Consider the following 24,456-nt stretch of genomic DNA (forward strand, 5'->3'; position numbering starts at 1 on the left):
CATCCTTTGCTCTATGTATGTGTAGTATTTAACTGGCTTTGCCCTATGTGCTACAAAATTACACTTTTAATGTTGTTTTCCTTTTGCCCCCCCCCCCATATTTAATTTTCTCCCTGTAGTTCCTTTTTTGTGGATAAGTACCTATTTTTGAATTCCATCTGCTTTTTTCAATATGCTTTGTATTCTGCCCTGGGTGACGTCAGTTGCAGGTTAAATAAAGCTGAGGAGGGGGGAACTTGAGGGAAGGAAAGTGACAGAGGACTGGAGAATGATGGTTGGAGGTGGAGCAAAACCGGAGGTTGATTATGTAAGGGAGACCGGAATGGCATTGTGGAGATGGGAGCTAAAGGAGCGAATGTATAGGAGCATGAAGTGAAAGTTAAGACGGTCGGTGGAACAGAGGGGGAATGAGAGGAGGAGTGAGACGGAGAGGCACTGTGCGAACAGGAGGGAGACCAAAGAGCCATCATGTGAGGCAGGAACTGCAGTAAACGGGCATGGAGGGGGCAGGTAGAGAGAAACCTGAGAGTGAAATAGAGGGGCAGTAGCTGTGAGACAGAAGGAGAGCGCCGGTGCTAATGAAGAGCTGAGCCAGGGAATTAGACAGAAGGGGTGCAGAGTGGAGGAAGAGAGCAGCAGCGACAAGTGCTCTCTCTACCTTATAAACGATGCATACTGATGTAGGAACGCGGCGCATACTGATGTAGGAACGCACCGCATATATGGATATAATTTACAGTTTGGTCCCTTGGGAAAATTACTAAACTGTAGACTATATCAATCGATATATTTTTAGGTGGAAAAGTGTTAAGGGGGCATGTATAGCTACTGAATATATGATGATTTAGAAAAGAAGGCATATACTTTATAACCTTCTCCTTGATATATTCTATGTTTTGTAGTCCCATGCGAGTCCAAAGCCTGAAATGCATGTGTCATTTTGCACAAGGATATCCAATAGTTGTTGAACGACAACTTACACCTAAAGCTGTTGATGGATATTGGTATCATGAAGAGCCTGAGACTGGACATCCTTTATATAGTGTTTATATATATATATATATATATATATGTTCTTTTTTTAGAACTCCATACCAAATAAAATTGTCAGATATTATGTATATTTTTTTGTAATAAAGCATTAAGGTGAAAACATTTTATATATGAGTTAAAAGATTTATTGTAGAATTTATGTTAACTTAGTAGAATTATTGAAATGTGCAAATATGCCACAATTTTAGGTTTAATACAAATAAGATGTATTCTCTGCCGGCTGTCTTCAACCGACAAAGAAACACTTTAATGTAGCTGTGCAGTAGTCATTTGAAATGCACCTCCCTGTCACCATTAGTGCATTCAATCTTGACACTGCACTAATAGAATGGATTGACCCTTTTCTCCACAGGAAAATGTCATGTGTGCCATTAGCCTGTCAGTGAATGTGAGTAATTGGAATGGCCAAGCGCCTGTGGAGAAAAAGCCGAGTCCTGCTTGTGTATGCTATAGCCTAAGCTTTGCTGTATTAGCCCTGACTGATCATTTGGAATTCAAGTAATGGTATGACATAATGGTCTGTGAAATCAGAGACAGATACAGTAGAACCCCCATTTTACGTTTTTCAGGTGACCAGAAAAAAATGGTGTAAAATCAGGGAAATGTATTATGCATAATATATAGGTGGGACCACAAAACAACAATATAAAATAAGGGGAAACTTTAAATTAGGGGATGTAAAATTGAGGTTTCATTGCATATCAATTTTTAAAATTCTTGTGTGCGTAATCTGCTTTAGACTTATGTGTTGATTTGCAAGTATTTCGTGGTTGGTAGATAAAAACAGCATTACCAGAAACAAAGAGAAAATAGTTTATGCGTACTAAATCACTTATCTCATAGATATGTTTAAACATGGTGTATTGATAAATAAGGCTGTTTTAAAAATGACTGGTTTCCCAGTAATCCATTCCCTTGGCCTATATTATGGTAAAAGTATGCTTTTTGACTGCCTTGAACTCTGTCTGACAAATAATTCACTTTTCATTTGTTAAAGACACTCTGACCTTTAAAATATTCCTTTGTGAAATTTGCTTTAGGGAATGCCTATCCTAGACACAGGTAATGAGCAATCCTGGCTGGTTTTTTTTGCTGCCTTTTCTTTGCCTTATTTCTACAATTACTGGTTCCATCAGTTCTAGTTCAGTTATTTCAAACCCCACATTTTCAAAATAGACAGAAATCCTACCTGTTTTTGGCTCTAAGCAAGACTAGTAGGAAGGCACTATGGGAACAAAGGCAGACCAGACAAATCAGAATCTGCAAGCAATGTCATGAACCTGTTTTATAGTCTTGCAACACATGCAGTATACATTCTCTGAAAAAAAACTGCGAGTATGCCTCTATGATGGGGAAAAATTAATCTGGTTTGGCTTTGGACATGCTCCTGAAGGTTCACCTAAAGATTTATAGTCCAGGTCAGTGACATGTCATAGTGAGTAGTGATCTTTTTTTTATTGTGCAGCACTATTCAGCTTTTTCTATATAGTGGGCCATTAATGAAATACAACCACAGTCTATACAACGCATAGCCAGGGTCTGACCATGGAAGGACACCTCTGACCCATAGGTCCAGAAATGAATTTATAAACAAGTTTGGCTACTACCGTATATGAGCAGCTCTGCTTGTGTGCTTATTTACAAGCATATGATGGTAAATGTTCTGCTGAAAAGGCTATTTCTTGATGCTTTTTTTTTACCCATAATTCCAGTGTAATTGCAGCCATAGGGGTGTTGGCTTGGCACAATTGCATCCGATGTGTTAAAACATTCCGCAGTCCTGCTTGTGTTTCAACACAAATCACAGGCTGAGAATATTTAATGTCAGGGTGTTGTCAATTCGGGTGCTTGGTGTCAAAATGACAGCTGTGCATGATTCCTTAGGAGCAAGTGTAATTATTAATGCAGGCTGCTGTGGGAGACCTGGCACCACCTTCAAGGTTTGGTAGCTCCAGTGTTCCCCTGTGCTAATAGGCGTTTTTGTAATTCATTCAGACTGGCAGCAAGAAGTGGCTTTAGAATGAATGGTGCCAACTTGCACAACGATCACAGTAAAAGTTGCATGAGCACATACTTGTAATGTTAGAAAGAAACTAACAACTATAACAAAAAAAAGGTTTTTTTAATGTGCTGCCAGCAACTTTTGCAGCCTGCCTGATAGTTTGTGACACATAGGGGCCCATTTACTTATTTTGAGTGAAGGAATAGAGGAAAAAAAGTTCAAATTTCGAATGGTCGAATACGGCTACTTTGACCATCGAATGGGCTACTTCGACCTTCGACTTCGAATCGAACGATTCGAACTAAAAATCGTTAGACTACTCGACCATTCGATAGTACTGTATCTTTAAATAATTCTTCGACCCCCTAGTTCGCCACCTAAAACCTACCGAGGCCAATGTTAGCCTATGGGGAAGGTCCCCATAGGCTTGCTAACAATTTCCTGATCGAAGGAATATCCTTCGATCGATGGATTAAAATCCTTCGAACCGTTCGATTCAAAGGATTTAATCATTCGATCGTAGGAATAGCGGTAAATCCTTCGACTTTGATAATCGAAGGATTTTACTTCGACGGTCGAATATTGAGGGTTAATTAACCCTTGATATTCGACCCTAGGTAAATGTGCCCCATAATGTTTAAAGGAGAAGGAAAGGCATGTTATACTTGGGGTTTTATATACTTACCTCACACCCCAGGCTGGTGCTCCTATCAGCAGAAAACTGCACCGGCCTGGGGTTCCAGCAAGCACCATGAAACAATCGTCTTCCGGCTTCTTTCTTCTTGAGGCTGCACATACGCATTAGAGTGAAAAGCCAAACTTTAATGAAAAAGCTGGCTATTTCATCCTACTGCGCATGCATCTCCCTGGGAAATTTTAAGAAAGAAAAATCCGGAAGAGGATCGCCACGTGGTGCTCGCTGGAATAACCCGGGGCCAGTGCAGTTTTCTGCTGATAAGAGCACTGGCCCGGGGTGTCAGATAAGTAGATACTATCACTTGGAGAAGCCTCATTTTGGCACCCCAAGTAAAAACACCTTTCAGACTTTTAAATTACAAAATGTTGGTGTTTTTGGCTTTGCAAAAAGATGTGTGAAAGCTACACAATATCAAACACAAGTTTTATTTACTTTGTATGTTAATTACTTGTATTTAGCTATTCTTAAATTAAGTTTTGAAGGAAATTTAAGATTCCTTTAGCCTTTTGACATTGATAAAACCGAAAGGCTAGAGCAATCACAAATTGGCCCCATTGTGGGCATGGCATGTTTTGAAGGAATCCTATTAAGCACATGCTTACTTAATACTAATCTTAAACTATAATCTAAAGCTGGGATCCCCAACCCTTAGAACCCGTGAGCAACATTCAGAAGTAAAAGGAGTTGGGGAGCAACACAAGCATTAAAAATGTTCCTGGGGTGCCAAATAAGTTATGTGATTGGCCAATAAGTAGCCCCTATGTGGATTGTCAACTTACATTAAGGATCTGTTTGGCAAAACACCTGTTTTTTATACAATTAAAACTTGCACCTGCTTTGAGGCCACTGGGAGCAACATCCAAGGGGTTGTTGCGGACCTGGATTTTTCCGGATAAAGGATCTTTCCATAATTTGGGTCTTCATGCCTTAAATGTACTAGAAATTCATTTAAACATTAAATAAACCCAATAGGCTGGTTTTGCTTCCAATAAGGATTAATTATATCTTAGTTGGGATCAAGTACAACCTACTGTTTTATTATTACAGAGAAAAAGGAAATCATTTTTAAAATTTAGATTATTTGGATAAAATGGAGTCTATGGGAGACAGCCATTCCGTAATTCGGACCTTTCTGGATATTGGGTTTCCGGATAAGGGATCCTATACCTGTATGTATGTATGTATGTATGTATGTGTGTGTGTGTGTGTGTATATATATATATATATATATATATATATATATATATATATATATATATATATATATATATATATATATATATATATATATAAATACACAAAAGCCATGAATATCCTGTAAATGATATCCTTATAAACGGTGAGTTCTGATGTCATCAGTTATAAACGGTGAGTTCTGATGCCATTTTTGTCACACGACTCACTGAAACTTGTGTATTATAATAAATAAAGTACCCCCTGTTGTAAAATATGAGGATATTAGAAGTTACCTTGGAGTTCCTTCGGCCTCGTGTTTTTATATGGTCATGAAACTCCTCGGTAACTTATAATATCCTTATTAGGGGGGGTACTTTATTCACTCTATATATATATATATATATATATATATATATATATATATATATATATATATATATATATATATATATATATATATATATATATATATATATATATATATATATATATATATATATATATATATATATATATAAAAATATTGTAGATACATGCAAAATAAAAACACAAAGTTGCAGAGTTGCTTAGAAATGTAGAAATCATATGTTTGTGAGTTTAGCTTCTGCAAAACGGTTTCTTAAAGGTAGGTAAGGAATGGGCTTCTGTATAATAGACTTTTTACAGACTAGGGATGCACCAAAACCATTATTTTGGGATTTTGACAAATCTTTTATGAAGGATTCGACTGAATCCAAACCCTAATTTGCATATGCAAATTAAGGCAAAGAAGGGTTAAAAAGAACCATACTTGCAGCTCACACAAAATCACAATATCCTTGTTCCTGTGGCAAAAAGTGACATGATTTTAAAGAATTCAGATTCTTATTGGCAGAATCTGAATCCTGCTGAAAAGGGCTGAATCCTGGATTTGGTGCATGCTTATTACAGACAACTTCAGGTGTTTAATAAAGAAAAGTTAACTGTATACTATAGGAGAAGTGTCCCAGTAAGAAATGTTATATGTGTTTATCTTGGCAGACATTACAATTATTTTGTAGTGATAAGCTTTTAAATGTTAGATTTTTATTTTAATGTCTCCTATAAAATGTATTAAACAGGTTGAAAATGCTTTATTTTCATTATTAAATAAATGGCATCACTGTCATTCTGAATGCCTCTGTCATCATTTTAATGAGGTTAAAACTTTAAAGATTTTGTGAGACATTTCCTGATTATCCATTGGTAATACAGTCTTATACCTTGTAAAAAATCAGAGATGCTAATCAGAACATGAGGGTTGGAAAGTACGCCACCATATATAATTAAAATATATATACTAGTGAGATTGTTACCAATTTATAGTACATGGTTTAAGATTTTAATGTTTATCTTCCATTTAGTTTCTCTAAAATGCACTATAAGGCATACCTCTCTCAACAGTCCCATTATTCTTGGAAAAGTCCTTGTTTATGGTGATGCAGGATAATCATAACTGAGTTTAGGCGGCTGCTGTGTTGCTAAAATTAATTTTTTTTTAGTTGACTAAAACACACCTTAGTGACATTGGCCTTATTCCCCTTGGGGTTTGGATTTGGCAAATGCGCTTCAAAATGCACTTATTAAGGTGAAACATATTTCAGTGGAGTTTTCTTTTCTTTTTTTAATACACACAAATGAAAAAAGAAAATCAATACAACCATTATGTAATGTTAATGACACTAAATCCTCTATTTGTGTTAAAGGTTTCAATGTTGTTTTGTTTTATCTGTTCTTGAGAGCTGTGTATATGTGACGCTTATGCTAAACCTTTAATAATGGTAACTTCCAAAACTTGAAAATATGTGGTTTTTGAAGGGTATTGGAGTACAGCTATGGGACCTGTTATACAGAATTCTTGGAACCTGTGGTATTATGTATAAGCGGTATTTCCCGTAATTTGAATCTCCATGCCTTAAGACTACTTAAAAATCATTTAAACATTAATTGAAGCCAGTAAAGATTGTCTTGCCTTCAGTAAGCATTCATTATATCTTAGTTGGGATCCAGAACAAAATACTGTTTCATTATTACAGTGAAAAAGGAGTCTATGAGAGATGACCTCAGGTTTCCGGATAACTGATTTCATACCTCTATTAAGTCTCGGGCAGGGCATAATTGCCACTTCCTCAAAAGGTATTTGCAGCACATTTTGGAAGTTTGTTGGAAAATTTCAATAGAGTAACATTTTGGTGTCACCAAACCATATGTGCCATTTAGTGGATTCCCAAGTTGATCTACTCCCCTAAATTTGTCCCACTGCAGTTTTCTAAAGAGGTTCATTAAAAACATAATGTCTAATCAAAAAGAACCCACTAATAAGAAATAAGAAGAATATTGAGGCTGATCTTGCTGTTGTCTTATGGAAACTGTCTTTAATACTTTGAATTGCAGGAACAAAGACAATCCTGCTTTACATAGATGACAGGTGGAATTCTCACTGCAGGGTTACAAATACAACCCTGATATTGCTGGACTGCAGCTGTTGGCATGTCCATTGGGTTTCTATATCAAAACCTGCCCCTTCTGTGCACCAACAGGCTAATATCTAATGGCAAGCCTGTCAACAACGCACAGTGATGCTCGGGTGGAAGGAAGCCCATTGCCGTTTTCTCCCCCAGCATAGTACATCAGTAGAGAAAACGCCTGGCATGACATGGCCTTAATATGTTAAAGGAACAATAATACCAAAAAATTAAAGTGTTTTAAAAGAATGACAGTATAATGTACTGATGCTCTACACTGGTAACTGGAGTGTTAGCTATAGAAACACATCTACATTTTATATAAACAAGCTGCCGTGTAGCCACGGGCAGCTATTCAAGAACAGGATACACAGTAGATAGCAGATAAGTCCTGAAGAATCAAATTGTATAATATAACTTTACTATTATCTGCTGTGTATTCTGTGTATTCTTTTCTCCTTTTTCAGTTTTGAATGGATGCCCCATGGCTTCATAGCAGCTTGTTTCGATAAACTATAATAGAGTTTCTGAAGCAAACACAGAATTTTTACCCGTGCAGCACAACAATACATTAAATATTCATTACTTTAAAACACTTTAATTTCTTGCCTTTAAAATATGCTTTAATGATGAGTATGATTTGTAGTCTTAACAGTAAGTGTGATTGAGCAATAGCATGCAGGTCCCCTCTACAAGTTTTCAGTAATCAAATATCAGATGATTAAGAGAGCAGTTTCATAAACCTTTAAATCACTCTGTTTATAAATAGGGCACAGCTGCTTTCATGCTGGATTTGTTATGGTCTTGTCTTTACAAATAAGAAAACAGTAAAACAATTGTTTAATTAAATCTTGAAATGGAAAAACGCACATGGTATTTGAAAGTGCAGGCTATTAATAAAGATTTAAGTTTTGTTTAACTGATAACTTTAACTGTGGTATCTGATAAGCAGAATGAATCTTAATTGTAAGTGGTTTTCATCAATTTATTTTGTCTTAAATATAAAATATATATTTTGTGTGCACAAAACATTGATCTACATAATACCATTTCTGCTTTAGTGACGGCGCTGGCTTTCCCCATAGTCTTCAGTATAAATGTTCTGCAGCTGTATATGAGGGATGAGACTGGAAATATTATTTCATATACTATATAATGCAAAAGGATAGTTTAATCTGCATTTTTTCCTATGCTGTCACACTTTATGTTCTACTTGAGGTTAAAAAATGGAAGATAAACACAATTTATTCATAGGGTATGCTTCTCATTAAAATAGAAGAACCTAGTGAACCCTTTTTTGGTTCCTGTCACATAATTTTATAGCCCTTTTCTACCCTTCCAGCCAAAGTCCAATCCAAATGCTATTTGTGGAATTTGTCTGAAGGGTAAGGACGCCAATAAGAAAGGAAGATCTGAGAGACTAATACACTGCTCCCAATGTGATAACAGCGGTAAGTGAAGACATTGTGTGTGTCAGTAATTAACACTATATTTATATATTGCCTTTAGAGCATTTATGTGTATCTGTCACCATTTAATTATGTAGCAGCAGCCTAATAACTAAAAAGAAAAAAATCCCAAATGGCTGGTATAAAATATATATGCATTTTGTTAGGGATTTTTCAGGTCTTCCAGCTGTCTATGTATGGTGGGCCTGTACTGAACCGTTGGACATAAAACAACATTCACTTCTGTAGGTGTGGTCCTCACCTGATATCCCAGATCTCTCAGTGGATGTTTGGTGTGCCTTGATAGATATAGTTCCTTATTGGCACCATACAAGGGCCACCAATATGGTCAGCCAAGGACAAGTCTGCATGCAATATAGTCCCGTGTATGGCTTTAAGTAAACCGCAACATAAAAAAAAAAAGTTGGTACAAGTAAAGGCATATTTTCGCCAAAAAAATAGCCCCTTTGTGTGCGTGCTCTGGCACCCTAAAAATTCAGATATGATATACTTACGTATTTTTAGGCACAATGACACATAGGAGTATAAAATCAAAATGAAGCTCACTGGGTCATACTGAACGTATTATTATCACCAAAGCTTTAGTGTCTGTTTTATATACAGTAAACTATTATCCAGTCATTTATCAGTCTCTATATTTATATAATACACAGGAGCCATGAATGTCCTTTAAATTCTATCCTTATAAATGGTGCTTAGTGATGTCATTGGTTATAATCAGAGCTTAGTGATGTCATTTCTGTCACATGACTCACATAAACTTGTGTATTATAATAAATAAAGTACCCCCTGTTGCAAAATATGAGGATATTAGAAGTCACCTTTGAGTGCCATGACCTGTATAATAGCACTCAGCCTTCGGCCTTGTGCTTTTATATGGTCATGGAACTCCTTGGTATCTTATAATATCCTATAATATATATTTTACAGTAAGGGGTACTTTGTTATATAAATAGATTTTGTATGATCATATAGCTGATGAATACTGTGAAGGGGGATTTTGACAGATATTACAAAGTATTGTTATTTTTGTCTTTGTTTTCTTTAGAGCTGTAAAGTACTGTAATTTTGTAGAAAAATAATGGGTTGCTTTTTGGAGGGGGGGGGGGTTAAGAAAATGGACAGCAGGAGATTTTTGTTACTGTTTTCCCAGTGGCTGTTTTTTTTACATGTAGCTGTATAAGTCCAGACTGTAACAATCTGAGGATTGCCTGGTGGGCCCCAGCCTAGGAGGACAGTTCCAACCAGCCAATTCTTAATTCCACTGTGGTTCTATATACAAACCTGTATCATTTTGATTGTTTTCTGGTTGGTCCTTGGAGACCATATAATATGGACCCTGTATATGTGGAACATAAGATACGTGTTTATTAGATTGGCCTACAATGATTAAGCTCACTTGCTTCTCCAGGAAAGAACTGCAAAAAACTGAGAAAATTAAAACCATGTAGTCATCATCAATATCCTGTGATAGCTTTCTCTGTGGTAATTGGCAAGATAATTAATCCACCTCTTTAATTTAAGTTAGCTAAACCATTCCATTTAGCTTTCTGCCCTTTGTTCAACCTTTTCCTGATACATTAATAGTAGTTCCATCCCTGCAAGCAACGGAATAGTTTATTCATGTATTACGTAATGAATAATATGAGGCTGAAAAATGTGTGTTTATGCTATGGATAATGTCACATGCTTTATCAATGTGCATTGCCTGAGGCAAGTTGCAGCAGCTGCTGTGTTCGACAGACAGTCGGTGACATTCACATTGTATTGGTCAACACAGTGCCAAAGCTCTTCTTGTGATGTTTGATGTGAGTCTATATTTTGAGAGGAAGATTAATGATGTGCAGTATAAAAAGCTAAAGAGCTAATCCATTTTGAACAACAGAGTCCTGTAGGAGTCATTGCTGGCCATTGCTGGTGAAAGTGGAGATACCACTAATCTCAGTATAACTTATAAATCACTATTTATCATGCAAGATTTCACTTTTGCATTTTATTACATAAATTGGATTCACCAATGGAATTGAATGGAAATATTGCTGAGGTAAGGAAATGTTTATTGACTATATTCAGCAGTTTTCAAAAACCACCAAAAGTAAAGTGCCGTGCAAAACCATTCAAACCCTGGCAATCCTCTTATTTAACTGAATAACTAATCCTACACGGAAATATTGTTTTCTGTGACATTTTTAGTTTAAAAACACTGAACTCAATTATTTTTTTGGTGAACTATCTGAAAACAACTGAACTGAAAAAATGTTGGAAGGTAAACAACCCATTTAACAAAAAATTATATTTAGCATTTTAGAGCATTATAATAAAAAAATATCACAGAGAACAAAATGTCCGTGTAAGGCATCTGGTAAATCTGGACAATCTGGCTTGGCATTCTTGGATCAGGAGACAAGATTGTCAGAAAATTAGTGAATCCATCAAAATTAAGTCTTGGGGGCAAATTCACTAAGATTCAAAGTTGCACCAGGCGCAACTTCGCCGCGCTTTGCCGCACTTCGCCAGGCATAGTTTCGCCAGCGCTCCGCAAATTCACTAAAATCCGAAGTTGCGCACAGGGGTAGCGTAAGTTTGCGAAGTTGCGCTAGCGTTGATTCGCCAAGCGAAGTTTCGCTAGCGATGGTTCATTTGCATACGGCGCCAAATTCAAATTTCAATGGAGGAATACGTATCAGCACTACAAATGCCTAGAAAACCTTCAAAACATCACATCAAATAAAAATTTTATTTTGCCCTACACATGTGCCCACTGTATAGGTAAGTTGTCATGAGTCAGGAAATGTAGGGGGGAAGGAGGGGAGCCCCAAAAAAATTTCCGATCTTTTTCAGCCTATCACCCATAATGTAGAAAACACGCCAGCGTTTTTTGGGACTTAGAAAAAATTTTGACTTTTTTTTAAGCAATCCCTACCTACTCTATTGCGCTTCGCCTGGTCTGAGGTGGCGAAGGAAGTCTAGCGTAAAAGGTAGCGTTCAGTACACTGCGCGCGTTAGTGAATTTGCGTAGTTACGTCCGTAGCGAAAATTCGCCAGGTGTAAGGGTGCGAAGTAACACTAGCGAATCTACGCCAGCGTTAGTGAATTTGCGAAGTAATGAAAATGCCCAACGCTAGCGAATTGACGCTAGCGTTCGGCGCTTAGTGAATTTGCCCCATGGTGAGGTCAACTGGAAAGTCTGCAGTACTGTCCACAAGGCTTCTCTTCTCTCCTACACCACAAAACAACATCTAATAGGTTCTTACAAAGAGGGCCATTTGAGGTAAAATATTAAAAGGTAAGAATGCCGTTGCACCAATAATAATCCTGCACAACCATCTCCTAACAACTCCTTACAACTTGCATTGTAAAAAGGAAAATGTTCAAACATGCCTTTTACAATTACAATGTATATTGTATGTGCTTCTTTAGAACATTTCATAAATTGGTCAAGTCTAGCACCTGATTTGAACTTCTTAAAGGGAAATTACACTCGCATATTACCATGCCTTGTGCTTAGTACAGGAACATACCTGTGGTGGCATAGTTATGGTTGGTGGAAGTTATCCCCCTATCTGTTGACTGCAAAATAAGTTAGACAGTTAACCATGCATTCCATGTTTTTCATCCACGTATCTGGCTCTCTATAACTAGCATCAGACCACGCCTCAGTCAGTTTCCATCTGCCACCTTGTTGATTATTATAAATGGAGAACTATGTAAGGACTTGGCAAAGGTTGTGGCATCCAGTCAGACAAGGCTAAAAACAGCAGGCTGAGCCAGTAACACTGACAGAAGGAAGGGAACAAATTAAAGAAAAACATCCTCCACTTTGCAACAAGTATAATAATAAAAAAAATGCCTGATAATGATAAAAAAAAATCCCTTTAATCAAATCTGGAAAAACAAACATACAAAACAAACGACTTCACAAATATATCAAACAACCAGAACATTAATTGATATAGACAACAAAAAAGGCCGGGCTGTAGATGGACAACAGACATTCCAAATACCACCACTCTGGAAATTTTCAAACAACACACAAGTATTATGAAGCTTCTTCCAGTGAGTAGATATCAGGAAATGCCTCTACAAATACTTCACAATTCTTATCTAACTCCGATTAGGAGATATAAAATGGGAAATCTGCCCTCTGACAGTTGCCTCAGATGCCAATCCCCCAAAGCAGATTTAATACATAATTTATGGTCTTGCCCCCGGTAAACCTTTTCAGGCACAATTAGAATGGGCTATGTTTAGCAATGATACCACCTTTACATAGTTAACAAAAACAGACAAGACCCTGATTGGTAGACTGGCAGCGGCAGCCTGGAAAACAATATTGCAGCATTGGCTAAACAAAGATCCTCCCAACATAATAGTAAAACAGAAATTACATTATCTCTTTCATATGGATTTGCTAGAAACCACAACTAGAAAGGAACAAAACACCACAAGATATGGACAACATACACAGAATTTCTTCCACAACAACTTAGACACCTCACAGTACACACATTTAGATGTACAACATGGTATGATACAGCATTACTAACAGAACAGCCTTTGGTCATGGAATCGTCCCAACACCTCAGAGACCAGCTACAAGACCGGCGACAACCGTGCAATGCACCCCCCAGGAGCCACCTTACTTACTAACAGGTTACTAGCCTCTTATCCACAGAACCCTATATAAGGTCCTAATTAATCATTTGTCATTCGAGCTGATAGTTTATATTGTTAGCTTAGTTAATTTTGTTACTATGATATAAGAAACTAGATACATACCGTAACTAAAATGCAACAATGCATTTACTGTCTAGTTCTGAACGCTTAAATATTATGAACACATCTTTAAATAAAAAAAAAATTTAAATACATCAATACATTTGCCTTTTAAGATTTTCAATACATAAATGGAAAATAAAAAATTAAGCGACCATTTAGTATGCAGCCCTGTTTATTAGACCGCTAATGCTAAAGTGTGCCTGTTGTTTAAATTAAGGTGAACACACCATTCAAAAAAATCTCAACGTTCATAAGTTTCGTACGTTTACTAAATTTGGTGCTGCTTAATAGATTTTTTTCAGGACCAAAACTGTTCTTAACATTTGCTGCCTTGTATAGCATTGTCTCTATTATTGCCCTTATTAAAACTGTATAGAATGTTACGAGATTCATGTTTTCCTTTGTTCTTTAGGTCATCCCTCGTGCCTGGATATGTCTTCAGAACTTGTTGCTGTAATAAAAAAATATCCTTGGCAGTGTATGGAATGCAAAACGTGCATTATCTGTGGGCAGCCCCACCATGAAGAAGAAATGATGTTTTGTGACACCTGTGATCGTGGATACCATACATTCTGTGTTGGGCTTGGTGCGCTTCCATCAGGTAGAGAAAATAATGCTCATTAACATTATCTTGAATGTGTTCAAATTCTTCAGACATTAAATGAGCACTAAAGTGCAAGTGGCATGATAAGTTAAATTATAATGTCAAGCCTTCAGTGTTTTGGATTGTTTTTATTATAATAAAAGAAGAGGGTATGTTCTGCCTACTCACCAATCCAGAAGATACTAAACAAATAATACACTGATTTATTTATCATAAATAAATTATATAAGGGCTTATTTACCATGTACATGGCAAACCGCAAAATATAAACACACTTTGACCCTCAGGTGCAACACTTTGCACTCTAAAAAAAAAAAAGTAGCACAAAGGGCTGCTCCTTTTCTGTGTTAGGCAGCACTGCATTCATTTACTACAGTGGGTGGTGGGTGGTATTTAGGCCTCAAGACTTATCCCCTGACTTACCATGACCCAAGTAAGGGGATTTCTTGCTTGAGTGCTAGCTCATGTCTACCACTCTACAATTGGGTTGTGTAAAATACAGTGATAAGGAGAGAGACAATAGCTGTCCCAAAGCATTTCCCATCCTGAAGTGCTGGCTCCTTCTCAAAGCTCAGAATCAGATACAAAGTACTGAGATGGCTGCCTCCACACAAAAAATAATAGATTTGTTGGTTAGCAATGCAAACCAATCCTTCAGCAGAGGTGTTGGGTAGCTGCTATCTGGTAAGCTGTTGATAGGGTGCTGGGGAGGGAGTTGATATCACTCCAACTGGCAGTGTAGCAGTAAAGAGACACATGGTTTGGGGGCACCTGGCATATGAACATCATGTCGCGCCCCAAGCCAGATTTTAAAATTAAATATAAAGAAATCTGTTTCCTTGTTTAAAAAAACGGATTTCAGTGCAGAATTCTGCTGGAGCAGTATTATTTATTTATTGATGCATTTTGGAAAAAACATGTTTTCTTTAATTTGAAATTAAACTAGCAATTTAGACAAAATTCCTATTGTGCATGCTGTGGGCACATAGAATACAGTTTTGAGATTTATGCCGTATAATTGGTTAAATGCTGTTTGACTGTTATGCAACTTAACAATTTTATATTTGTGTTTAGGTCACTGGATTTGTGATTGTTGTCAAAATGTCCCGTCTACTCCGAAAAAAGGAGCGCGAAAGGTGAAAAATAGTAAAGAAGGATAACTATGCTGTCAGTTGCACAAGCCTTTAAAAATGGTGCTACATGACCAGAAACTCACGTGCTTTGGGAACCAACCCTATTGTGTAATACTTTTCCACATTTTTACAATAATTATAAAATGTTTGAAATTTTATTTATCTTTCTTGGGCCTATTGAAACTCGATAATACAATCTATGGCAAAACAATTGTGGATTTTAAAGTATTGTTTAAAGAAAATAGGTATAAAAATATATATTAAGTGTCAAAGTTCTTTTTCAAATGAATAGTTGAAGGTTTTTTTGGAGAGTGCTTGATATGCCATTACAGAACTGTCACTGAATACTCATAATATACTGATATCGAACAAAATGATAATGCAAGTGACAACATTTTATTATGAGGTTGTGAGATTCCTTCCATTTCATATGTATCGTATGACACATTTTATGAAAGGGAGAAACCTCATGCTGACTGAATTCCAGAAATGCTATAACATGGTTTTGTGGGATTGATTGATTTTTTTTTTACAGAAACCATACTGGTTTTTTTTTTTAAATGTGCTGAAATGGACTGGGACCATATTATATTAGTTGATTGTGCTGCTCAAATATATTGCATTTAAAAATATCCACTAAGGGGGGCGTGGCCGCATGTAGAGGAGGAAAGACGCACTAACCTGCGCTCCGTCCCGACACCTGCCAACCAGCCCATATATTGTGCATCCTAAGGGCCGAACCGAACCAGCACATCATCCCCTTTGCACCGCCGACTCCCCAGCAGTGCCAGCTGCGGAAGAAATGGGACAGAAGCGCACGCAAACGCCTAAACAGAAGCGTACTCGAGGAGAGAGGGAAATCCAAGATGGCGGCCGCAGCTCTGTGACAGGCACGGCGCATGGGAAGCAAGGTGAGCCGCGTGGGCATGATATAAGCGCACATACTGCGCAAAAACTAGAGCGCTTTGCCAGAGAGCCCAAGGATAGAGGCAGCAGTGGCAGCTCTGTTGCCCCCACCCTAGACATATCCAGTGTCGCCATGCAGGAGCCCCAGATTTCAGTGGAGCTGGGGGAGGGTGCAAGCCAACAGCCACCTGCTCCATCAGAGGCTGAGAACATGGTAACTAACCAGGCCTCCTCCCTGTTTGAAAGTGCTGCGTTGGCAGAGATCATGTCTGTATTAAACAGCAACCATGCCACCACTATTGGTAAAATTGATGAACTACGCTCAGATTTTACTATTCTCCGGCATGACATACAAAACATCAGGGAACGCACTCATGAAGTTGAGAGAAGGGTTGGGGAACTCGAGGACACAGTTAACCCTATTCAGGTGCAGATGCAGTCCATGGAACAAAGACTGGCTAAAACAGAGGCTAAAGCGGATGATCTGGAGAACAGACTAAGACGCAACAATATCAGATTGCTCGGCCTACCAGAAAGAGTGGAGGGGGGGCGGCCTGAGGTTTTTCTAGAGCAGTGGCTTCAGACCGTTTTTCCACTGATAACCTCACCTACCTTTGCAATTGAACGCGCCCATAGGGTGCCAGGTCGACCCCCTCCTCCAGGTGCCCAGCCACGACCCATGATAGCACGATTGCTCAACTACAGAGACAGAGACAAAATACTACGGGAAGCACGGGTCAAAGGGGATATCATGCATGAAAACTCCAGGATATCCATATACCCGGATTACTCGATTGAAATCCGCAAACAACGTATGAAATTCACGGATGTTAAGAAGCGGCTAATACAACTACAGCTCCCATATGCCATGCTATATCCAGCGAAACTGCGGGTGGTTGACAACGGCCAAACCCACTTCTTCACTACTGCCAGAGACGTGGACGCATGGCTGGAAACCAGGCCTGGGAGATCTCCCCGCAGATAAGTATGGAAATGCTCTGCACCATAGACACACTATGTTTTGATGTACTTACAAAGGAATACCTTAGGATGCACATACATATATCCTGAGAAGGGACCGGTGTGGGTCTGCAACCCAAAACCGACATTGGAGAACATGTCTTTTCTTATTGAGACTCTGGTCTTGTCACTTTTGCTTATTCGAACACTTTTTGGGAGTCAGATCCACTGTAAGTTGGGGTTGATGGTGGATAGGGTGGGGGCAGGGAAAGTTAAGCATTACTTTATTGGCTCATGTCTTAAGTATCAAGAAAGACTTTGCACTCAGAATGGATCAACATGCCAGATACTATATCGGAACACTATCAAGAAACTGAAGGTTAGGAGGGTAATGGATAGATATACTGCAGGTCATTATTTGTATGTTTTTCAATGTATAGCATTAAGTTGATCTCTTGGAATGTTAGGGGCCTGGGTGACCAAATCAAAAGGGGACTGGTCAACAAATTCCTGAGGAAACAGAACCCACAGATAATATTGCTTCAGGAGACGCATCTAGATGGGAGTAAACTAACAACGCTTAAAAAACCGTGGGTTGCGGCAGCTTATCATGCGCCGTACTCCAGCTACTCCAGAGGGGTATCCATCCTTATTGCCAAAACTTGTACGTACACCCTGCACACTGTAATATCTGACCCTGGGGGACGATTTCTAATACTGCATCTCTCTATAATGGGTAGGCACCTGACGATCGCCAATCTGTATATCCCGCCACCATTTGCTGATACTATACTGTATACGGTCATGAGCAAAATCTCTTCACTCCCCTTGGCTCCTATAATAATTATGGGTGACTTTAACAATGTACTTAATAGAGATCTAGATAGGTTGCCGGTACCCACTAGGTCCGACCAGGCACTGCTGAAATGGGTAGACACGTTCCACTTGACAGATCTGTGGAGAGCCCGCAATGAAGGAGTGAAGCAGTTTACTTGTTTTAGTCCTACTCATAACACTCTTTCTCGCATTGACCTGGCGCTGGGCTCGCCAGAGGTTGCTCGTGCCACTATGGGAATACAAATATTAACTAGAGGAATCTCCGACCATTCTCCTATCAGCCTAACTATACAGGTTTGCCCCGAGCCCCGAGACAATATCTGGCGGCTGAGCCAACACTGGATAAACCATCCAGAACTGGTAGCACCTATAGCCTCCTCTATCACTGACTTTCTATCCCATAATGAGGGTACAGCAGACGCTACAATGGTTTGGGATGCTCTTAAAGCGTATATTAGGGGGGAATACTCTATGCTGATTAGTCAAGTTAAGAGGCAGGCCATGGCTCACCTAGAAGAGAAACAGGAGGAAACAGAATCTAAAGAAGCCCAATATATAGCCAATCCCAACGCAGCCACCATGGCATTATGGCAAAATGCACAGCACTCAACGGAAGCGGTTAAGAAAAACATCCTCTATCACAAAACCAATGTTCTAGAATTAGGTGACAAATGTGGCAAATTACTGGCCTATCTTAGCAGGGACCCCTCCCAGCAAACAGCGATACCTGTAATAAACCAAAAGACAGGGGTCACTACCATGGACCCCAGGGAAATTAATGACACTTTCAAGGAATATTATTCAGCTCTTTATGACTCTAAATTGGTCTGTAACTATGAGGATATATTAAGGTACATGGGGAAAGTTGACATGTCCACATTGGACATGCCAGGAAGGCTACTGTTAGACACTCCTATAACAGCCCAAGAGATTAGTGAAGCCATTGGATCATTTCCGAGAGGCAAAACTCCAGGGGTTGATGGGATCCCCATAGAATGGTACCGGTCTTATACAAAAGAGTTGACCCCCAGTCTGGTTAAGCTGTTTAATAATGTCAGAGAGGGCACACCACTCCCAGAATCGATGAACAAGGCCTTGATTATAGTTCTCCCAAAGCCGAATAAGGACCCTAAGGAATGTGCCTCCTATAGACCGATATCTTTAATGAATTGCGACGCCAAAATACTGGCGAAGGTTCTGGCCCGGCGCCTCAACACAGTTATCACTCAAATAATTGATATTGACCAATCGGGGTTTATTCCACAGAGGACCACAGACATAAATTTAAGAAGGCTATATACAAACCTCATGGTAACTCATGACAACTCCAATTCTAGAGTTATTGCAGCCCTAGATAATGAAAAAGCGTTTGACTCAGTGGAGTGGCCCTACTTGTGGGCAGTGATGAAGTGTATGGGCTTCCCTGATAATTTCATGAAATGGGTAAAAATGCTGTATAGTGCTCCGGAAGCATCCATCCGCACTAACCAAAATTCCTCTCAATCATTCAGGCTCCACAGGGGGACTCGCCAGGGTTGCCCTCTCTCCCCTTTGCTTTTTGCTGTAGCCATGGAACCCCTAGCCTGCATGATAAGACAATCCCCTAGGATAGAAGGGCTAAAAATAGGAGGGGTAACTGAAAAAATATCCATGTTTGCGGATGATACGTTACTTTATCTGGCTAACACTGATCAGGACCTGGGGACAGCACTGGATATCATTGATGTACACACCACATACTCTGGCCTCAAGATCAACTGGGGTAAATCGGCACTTTTCCCCATAGATCCTCTACCAACTCCTCTACCGGTACTGCCTCAAGGCTTGACTTGGACAGACAAATTTAAATATTTGGGTATCACCATACATAAGGACCCAGGTAAATTTCTAGACTTAAATTTAGCGCCCTTACTTCAGGGACTGGAGCAGAAAATTAAACTATGGACCCGTCTACCACTGTCACTGATAGGGCGTATAAACCTCTTCAAAATGATCATGCTCCCCAAATTTACATACATGTTTCGGCAATCCCCTGTAAGGATCCCGAATAGTTTCTTCCAGAAAGTTCGAAAGTTCCTTATACAACTGTATTGGCATCCATCTACCCCAAAAATAGCCATAGTCAAGCTCCAACTCCCAACCCACGCTGGGGGACTGGCTGCTCCGAACCTCTTTCTGTATTACTTGGCAGCGAAACTGGCCGTAGCAAAGTGGTGGATAACCCCATCGCTAGACAACCCCGCCATACGCTTAGAAGCCCAAACCATAGGGTCATATGAGGAACTTAAGAACCTCCTTTACAGAGGTTGTAACTATACGGCAAAGGCAACGATATCCATGAGAGAAATTGTATGGGCATGGAAAACAGCTAATGGTCTCTTTCCTAAACTGGCAGCGCATTGCTCAGGACTCACCCCCCTCTGGTGCAACCCCAAATTGCCCCACATGCACACTGTACCAGATCCTCAAGCCTGGGCTATGCACAATATTAAGTATGTTCAGGACATTATGGTTGATGGTAAACTACTGGACTTCCCCACCCTTAAAAATAAATACGACCTGCCCAACAAAATGTTCTTTAGGTATATTCAACTCCGGCATGCCACGCATTCCCAATTTAATGGGGGGCCGGTGATAACTACCCCCTCCCAAATAGAAGTGAGGGCATTGGCTGATGCGCATACTAAAAATCTGTCAGTTTTTTATGCCATTCTCATGACTGCAGGGACCTCCCCATTGGGTAAATTACTGGAGAAATGGCAACGTGACATACCCGAATTGGATGCTGAGGCATGGAAGGAGACCCTTGATTCGGTCTTTGACCATATTGTGGCATCCAGAGACAAAATGATACAGTTCAAATTTCTGCATAGAGCATATCTCACTCCAAGTGTATTGGCTAAAATGTCCCCGGCCACGGTTGATGAATGTCCACGGTGTCATCATTCCCCAGCGAATTTCATACACATAGTTTGGTCATGCAACAGGATACAAAGGTTCTGGGGGGCTATAGCGCAATACATTTCTGATATGATGGAAATTCCTATCAGGGTGGAACCCCTAGGTATGTTACTGAATCAGGTAGCAGATCTAGCACCAACTACAGCTGAGAAATCGTTACTCTCCATAATGTTTGCCTATGCCCGAAAGTCCATAACCCTGAAATGGAAAGCACAAATAGCCCCAACTGTTGGATTTTGGGAATCCCAGATCATACATGCAATACCGCTATATAAACTTCTCTATACGAGAAGAGGCTGCCCGGCTAAATTTGAAAAAATATGGTCCCCATGGCTGGACATCCACGTTGACCATAATTGACCGCTGAGACATTGCCCCTAAAAATTTCCTAGTAATGTGGTAGGACAGGCAACCTCCCTCCTTCACTGTCCTATGTTTTCTGAGTTGACTTTGATACACGTACAAAGAAGTAATGCATAAGTTAGGTTAGGTTAGTAGAAGTTCTTTATTAAAATGGTAGTAAAGCGATTACACGATATGAATATCAGTACATGCATGGTGTAATATGGGACACTGTGATATGTTTGATGTCAGCCGATACCACTGTTTGCAACGGTGGCTGTGATTTAAGGAACGCTGTATAAACCTGCTTAATGACCATGTTAATGTACTCTACTTGAATAAAGCTTTTTTTGTTAAAAAAAAAAAAATATCCACTAAAGATGAAATGTACCACTTCTAAATCATGTCTGTGTTTTTCATTCTTATTGTGTGTATGTATGTATATATGCAATCTGACTTTCAGGTCTTTGTGTGCCATATTCAGCATTTACTAGTTAACGTGAGTGCAATATATGTTTGAAGGATAGTCTTCTTGTCCCCACAAAATCTCTTTAGTCATAACTGGTAGAATTATGGGGTCATATAGTATTTGCTGTGACAGAAACCCTGTCAACTAATAGAGATTTTTAGACTCCTGCAGCTGGAAGCCATCATATTTACACAATTCTTCAGGCATGACAGAAACCGGTCAACTATCTCTCTGATCCAGATATTGGTGGTACAGGCCATTGTTTTGGTCTGGAGTCAGCAGCTTATGTTGGCCTATATATGCCCATCATCTTGCACTATGACTGGCAGCAATTACCCATGTTTAAGGCACATCTGCAAACTACCCTATATTGTGTTGCTATGTAAAAGGGTGGAAAAAAGCTAAGTGATTTCTAAAGTCAATGCAGAAACTGAATTGCATAATGGTCACATGTATTAATTACATGTCCGCTTTGACCCTATTACCTGTAGCTTGTACTCATACTGAACAAGTTACATTATCAAAAAATATGGATCATTCGGGCAGTCCAAGACAATCCATCCTCTCTTAAGACTGCCTGTGGGCTTTTAAGTTTTCTTTGCATCGCCATTTAATATAATACTGCCTACAATTAGTGTCTGTCATATCATCATGCCAGTGTGAATCAGGTAAACTATTGGTCGTTGGCCTTAAAAAGATACTGACACCAGTATCATATATATAACATTGTCATTGAATGCTATTTATTTATATTATTTTATTAATTTTGCCATAAAAGTATTTGCTTGATGCTTTTTACATTACCCTGTTCCTCTATAAGGGGACTGCCATATTTGTGCAGCAGTAGTCTGTTAGCATTAAGCTAGCCATAGATGCAAAGACTTCCCCATCTCCTGACCTGCCACTAACCTTTCAGATCAAATAAATTAGTAAAACAACAGATCACGCGATGTTCCAAAAAAAAGCTAGTGGCAGCCGACAGAAATTTTCTAACCTGTCTGATCGGCAGGGCACGACAGATGTAAGGACACTCCACACACAATCTGAAAATCATACGAATCGAGGATTCAGGTTTAGGAACTTCAAGTTACAATTACTTACAAATGCAGCCCTATCAGTGAAAAAAGATCAACTTGACTTAGAGGTAACTTTTCATGTAGATTAATATTTTGAAAACAACATTTTTAGTGTCAGTATCACTTTAAGGTAGCCATGCACACCAGATATGGTAGGTGGTTTGAATTATTATGACAATATGGAGTATATGTACAGTACCTTCAAATGGAAAATTTCAACAAATATCACTCCTTGGTGTGTGGATTGTGCACTGGCGGAAAGGAGTCACAGCTCTTCCAAATGTTTGCTCTTATCTGATCATTAAAGTTCTTGGCTACATTCTGTGAAACCTTGCAATTACTTAAGCTATTATAAACATTTGTACATTGTATCCAATGTTTATACATGTACCTTGTAATTTTTCTTTTTATTTTTGTTAAAACCAATAAAAATTACTTTTGTAAAAAAAAAAAGTTCTTGGCCACAAAAAAGCCAAACAATCCTATTTGGCCAAATGACACATCTGACTGTTTGGTGCATGGGACAAAACCAAAGGCAGCTTAGTAAGAGAGCCAAAACATTCATATCTTACCACTGAAAGATGTTTTGCAGTTTAGGGTAACAGCTCATTATGGGGCAGATTATCAAGGTCGAATTTCGAGTTCATGGGAGTTATTTTATACTCCCATGAACTTGAAATTCGACCAATTGCAATTTATTATAAAAATTAAATTTTTCAAACTTGGGTGAGTAGGATCGACCCGCAAATTCGAATCTAATTTGATTCGAGTTTGAGTTTTTTTCTCTGAAAAAAACTTGAATGTCAGGAAGGCTGCAGACAACTCTAAATTGATCCCAGGACATCTTCCATAGGCTAAAAACAGCAATTCGGCAGGTTTAAGGTGGCAAATAGTCGAATACATTTCGAAAATCGAATTTAAAAAAAAACGAATTGAATTTTAACAATTCCTAGTGAAATTTGACAGTTTTGGCCATAAAAAAAACTCACTTATTTTCCATCCAACCCTTGATAAAGCTGGCCCTATATGTAAATATAGGGTGTTTCTGGTCCTTTAAAGCAATATCAAATACACAATACAATGGAAAAGTGTTCAGAGATATGACCAATTCTCTCCTCTCAATTTTACTGAACATATTCAACACTTTGTGTTTTTAGTTTAAAGCACTGAAACACAAAATTAGTATTGTATTTAATTTGGCTATGTTATCTTCAACAAAAATGGAAATAATGCTGCTTTTAGGATATATATTTAGTCCCTGTGCTGCAGAAACACCGGTGAAAAACAACAAATCATTAAAATAACTGCTATGTTTTATGGATATAAGAAGTCACAGATATGGGATCATTATTCAGTTCATGATTCTAAAGTTCAGCTGTGCAAATCAAGGCTAGAGGATAGAAAAATGGTACAAAACAATATCTAATGGTTGGATGTCTCAATGGGCAATGTCAGGAAATAGAATCTACACCAAACCAAAAAAGGTTGTCGAATTATGGAATGGCAAGC

At 38.7% G+C, this 24,456-nt stretch overlaps 1 protein-coding gene across 5 annotated transcripts in view; it reads left to right on the plus strand.

Moving 5' to 3' along the window:
• phf10.L (PHD finger protein 10 L homeolog) overlaps positions 1-15,554 on the plus strand; it is a 43,195-nt gene extending 27,641 nt beyond the window's left edge. For 3 of the 5 annotated variants that reach the window (XM_041562216.1, XM_041562217.1, XM_041562218.1), the window contains 3 exons: positions 8,754-8,862; positions 14,072-14,260; positions 15,338-15,554. In XM_041562216.1, coding sequence (XP_041418150.1) covers positions 8,754-8,862; positions 14,072-14,260; positions 15,338-15,423 — 384 coding nt within the window. In that variant the 3' untranslated portion in view covers positions 15,424-15,554. Of the gene's footprint in view, positions 1-902; positions 1,161-8,734; positions 8,863-14,071; positions 14,261-15,337 lie in introns of those variants that run through there. The other 2 variants (XR_005961124.1, XM_041562219.1) reach the window with 2 other exon arrangements.
• Positions 15,555-24,456: the final 8,902 nt, after the last annotated feature.

This window comes from Xenopus laevis, chromosome 5L (assembly GCF_017654675.1).
Source record: "Xenopus laevis strain J_2021 chromosome 5L, Xenopus_laevis_v10.1, whole genome shotgun sequence".
NCBI lineage: Eukaryota > Metazoa > Chordata > Amphibia > Anura > Pipidae > Xenopus > Xenopus laevis.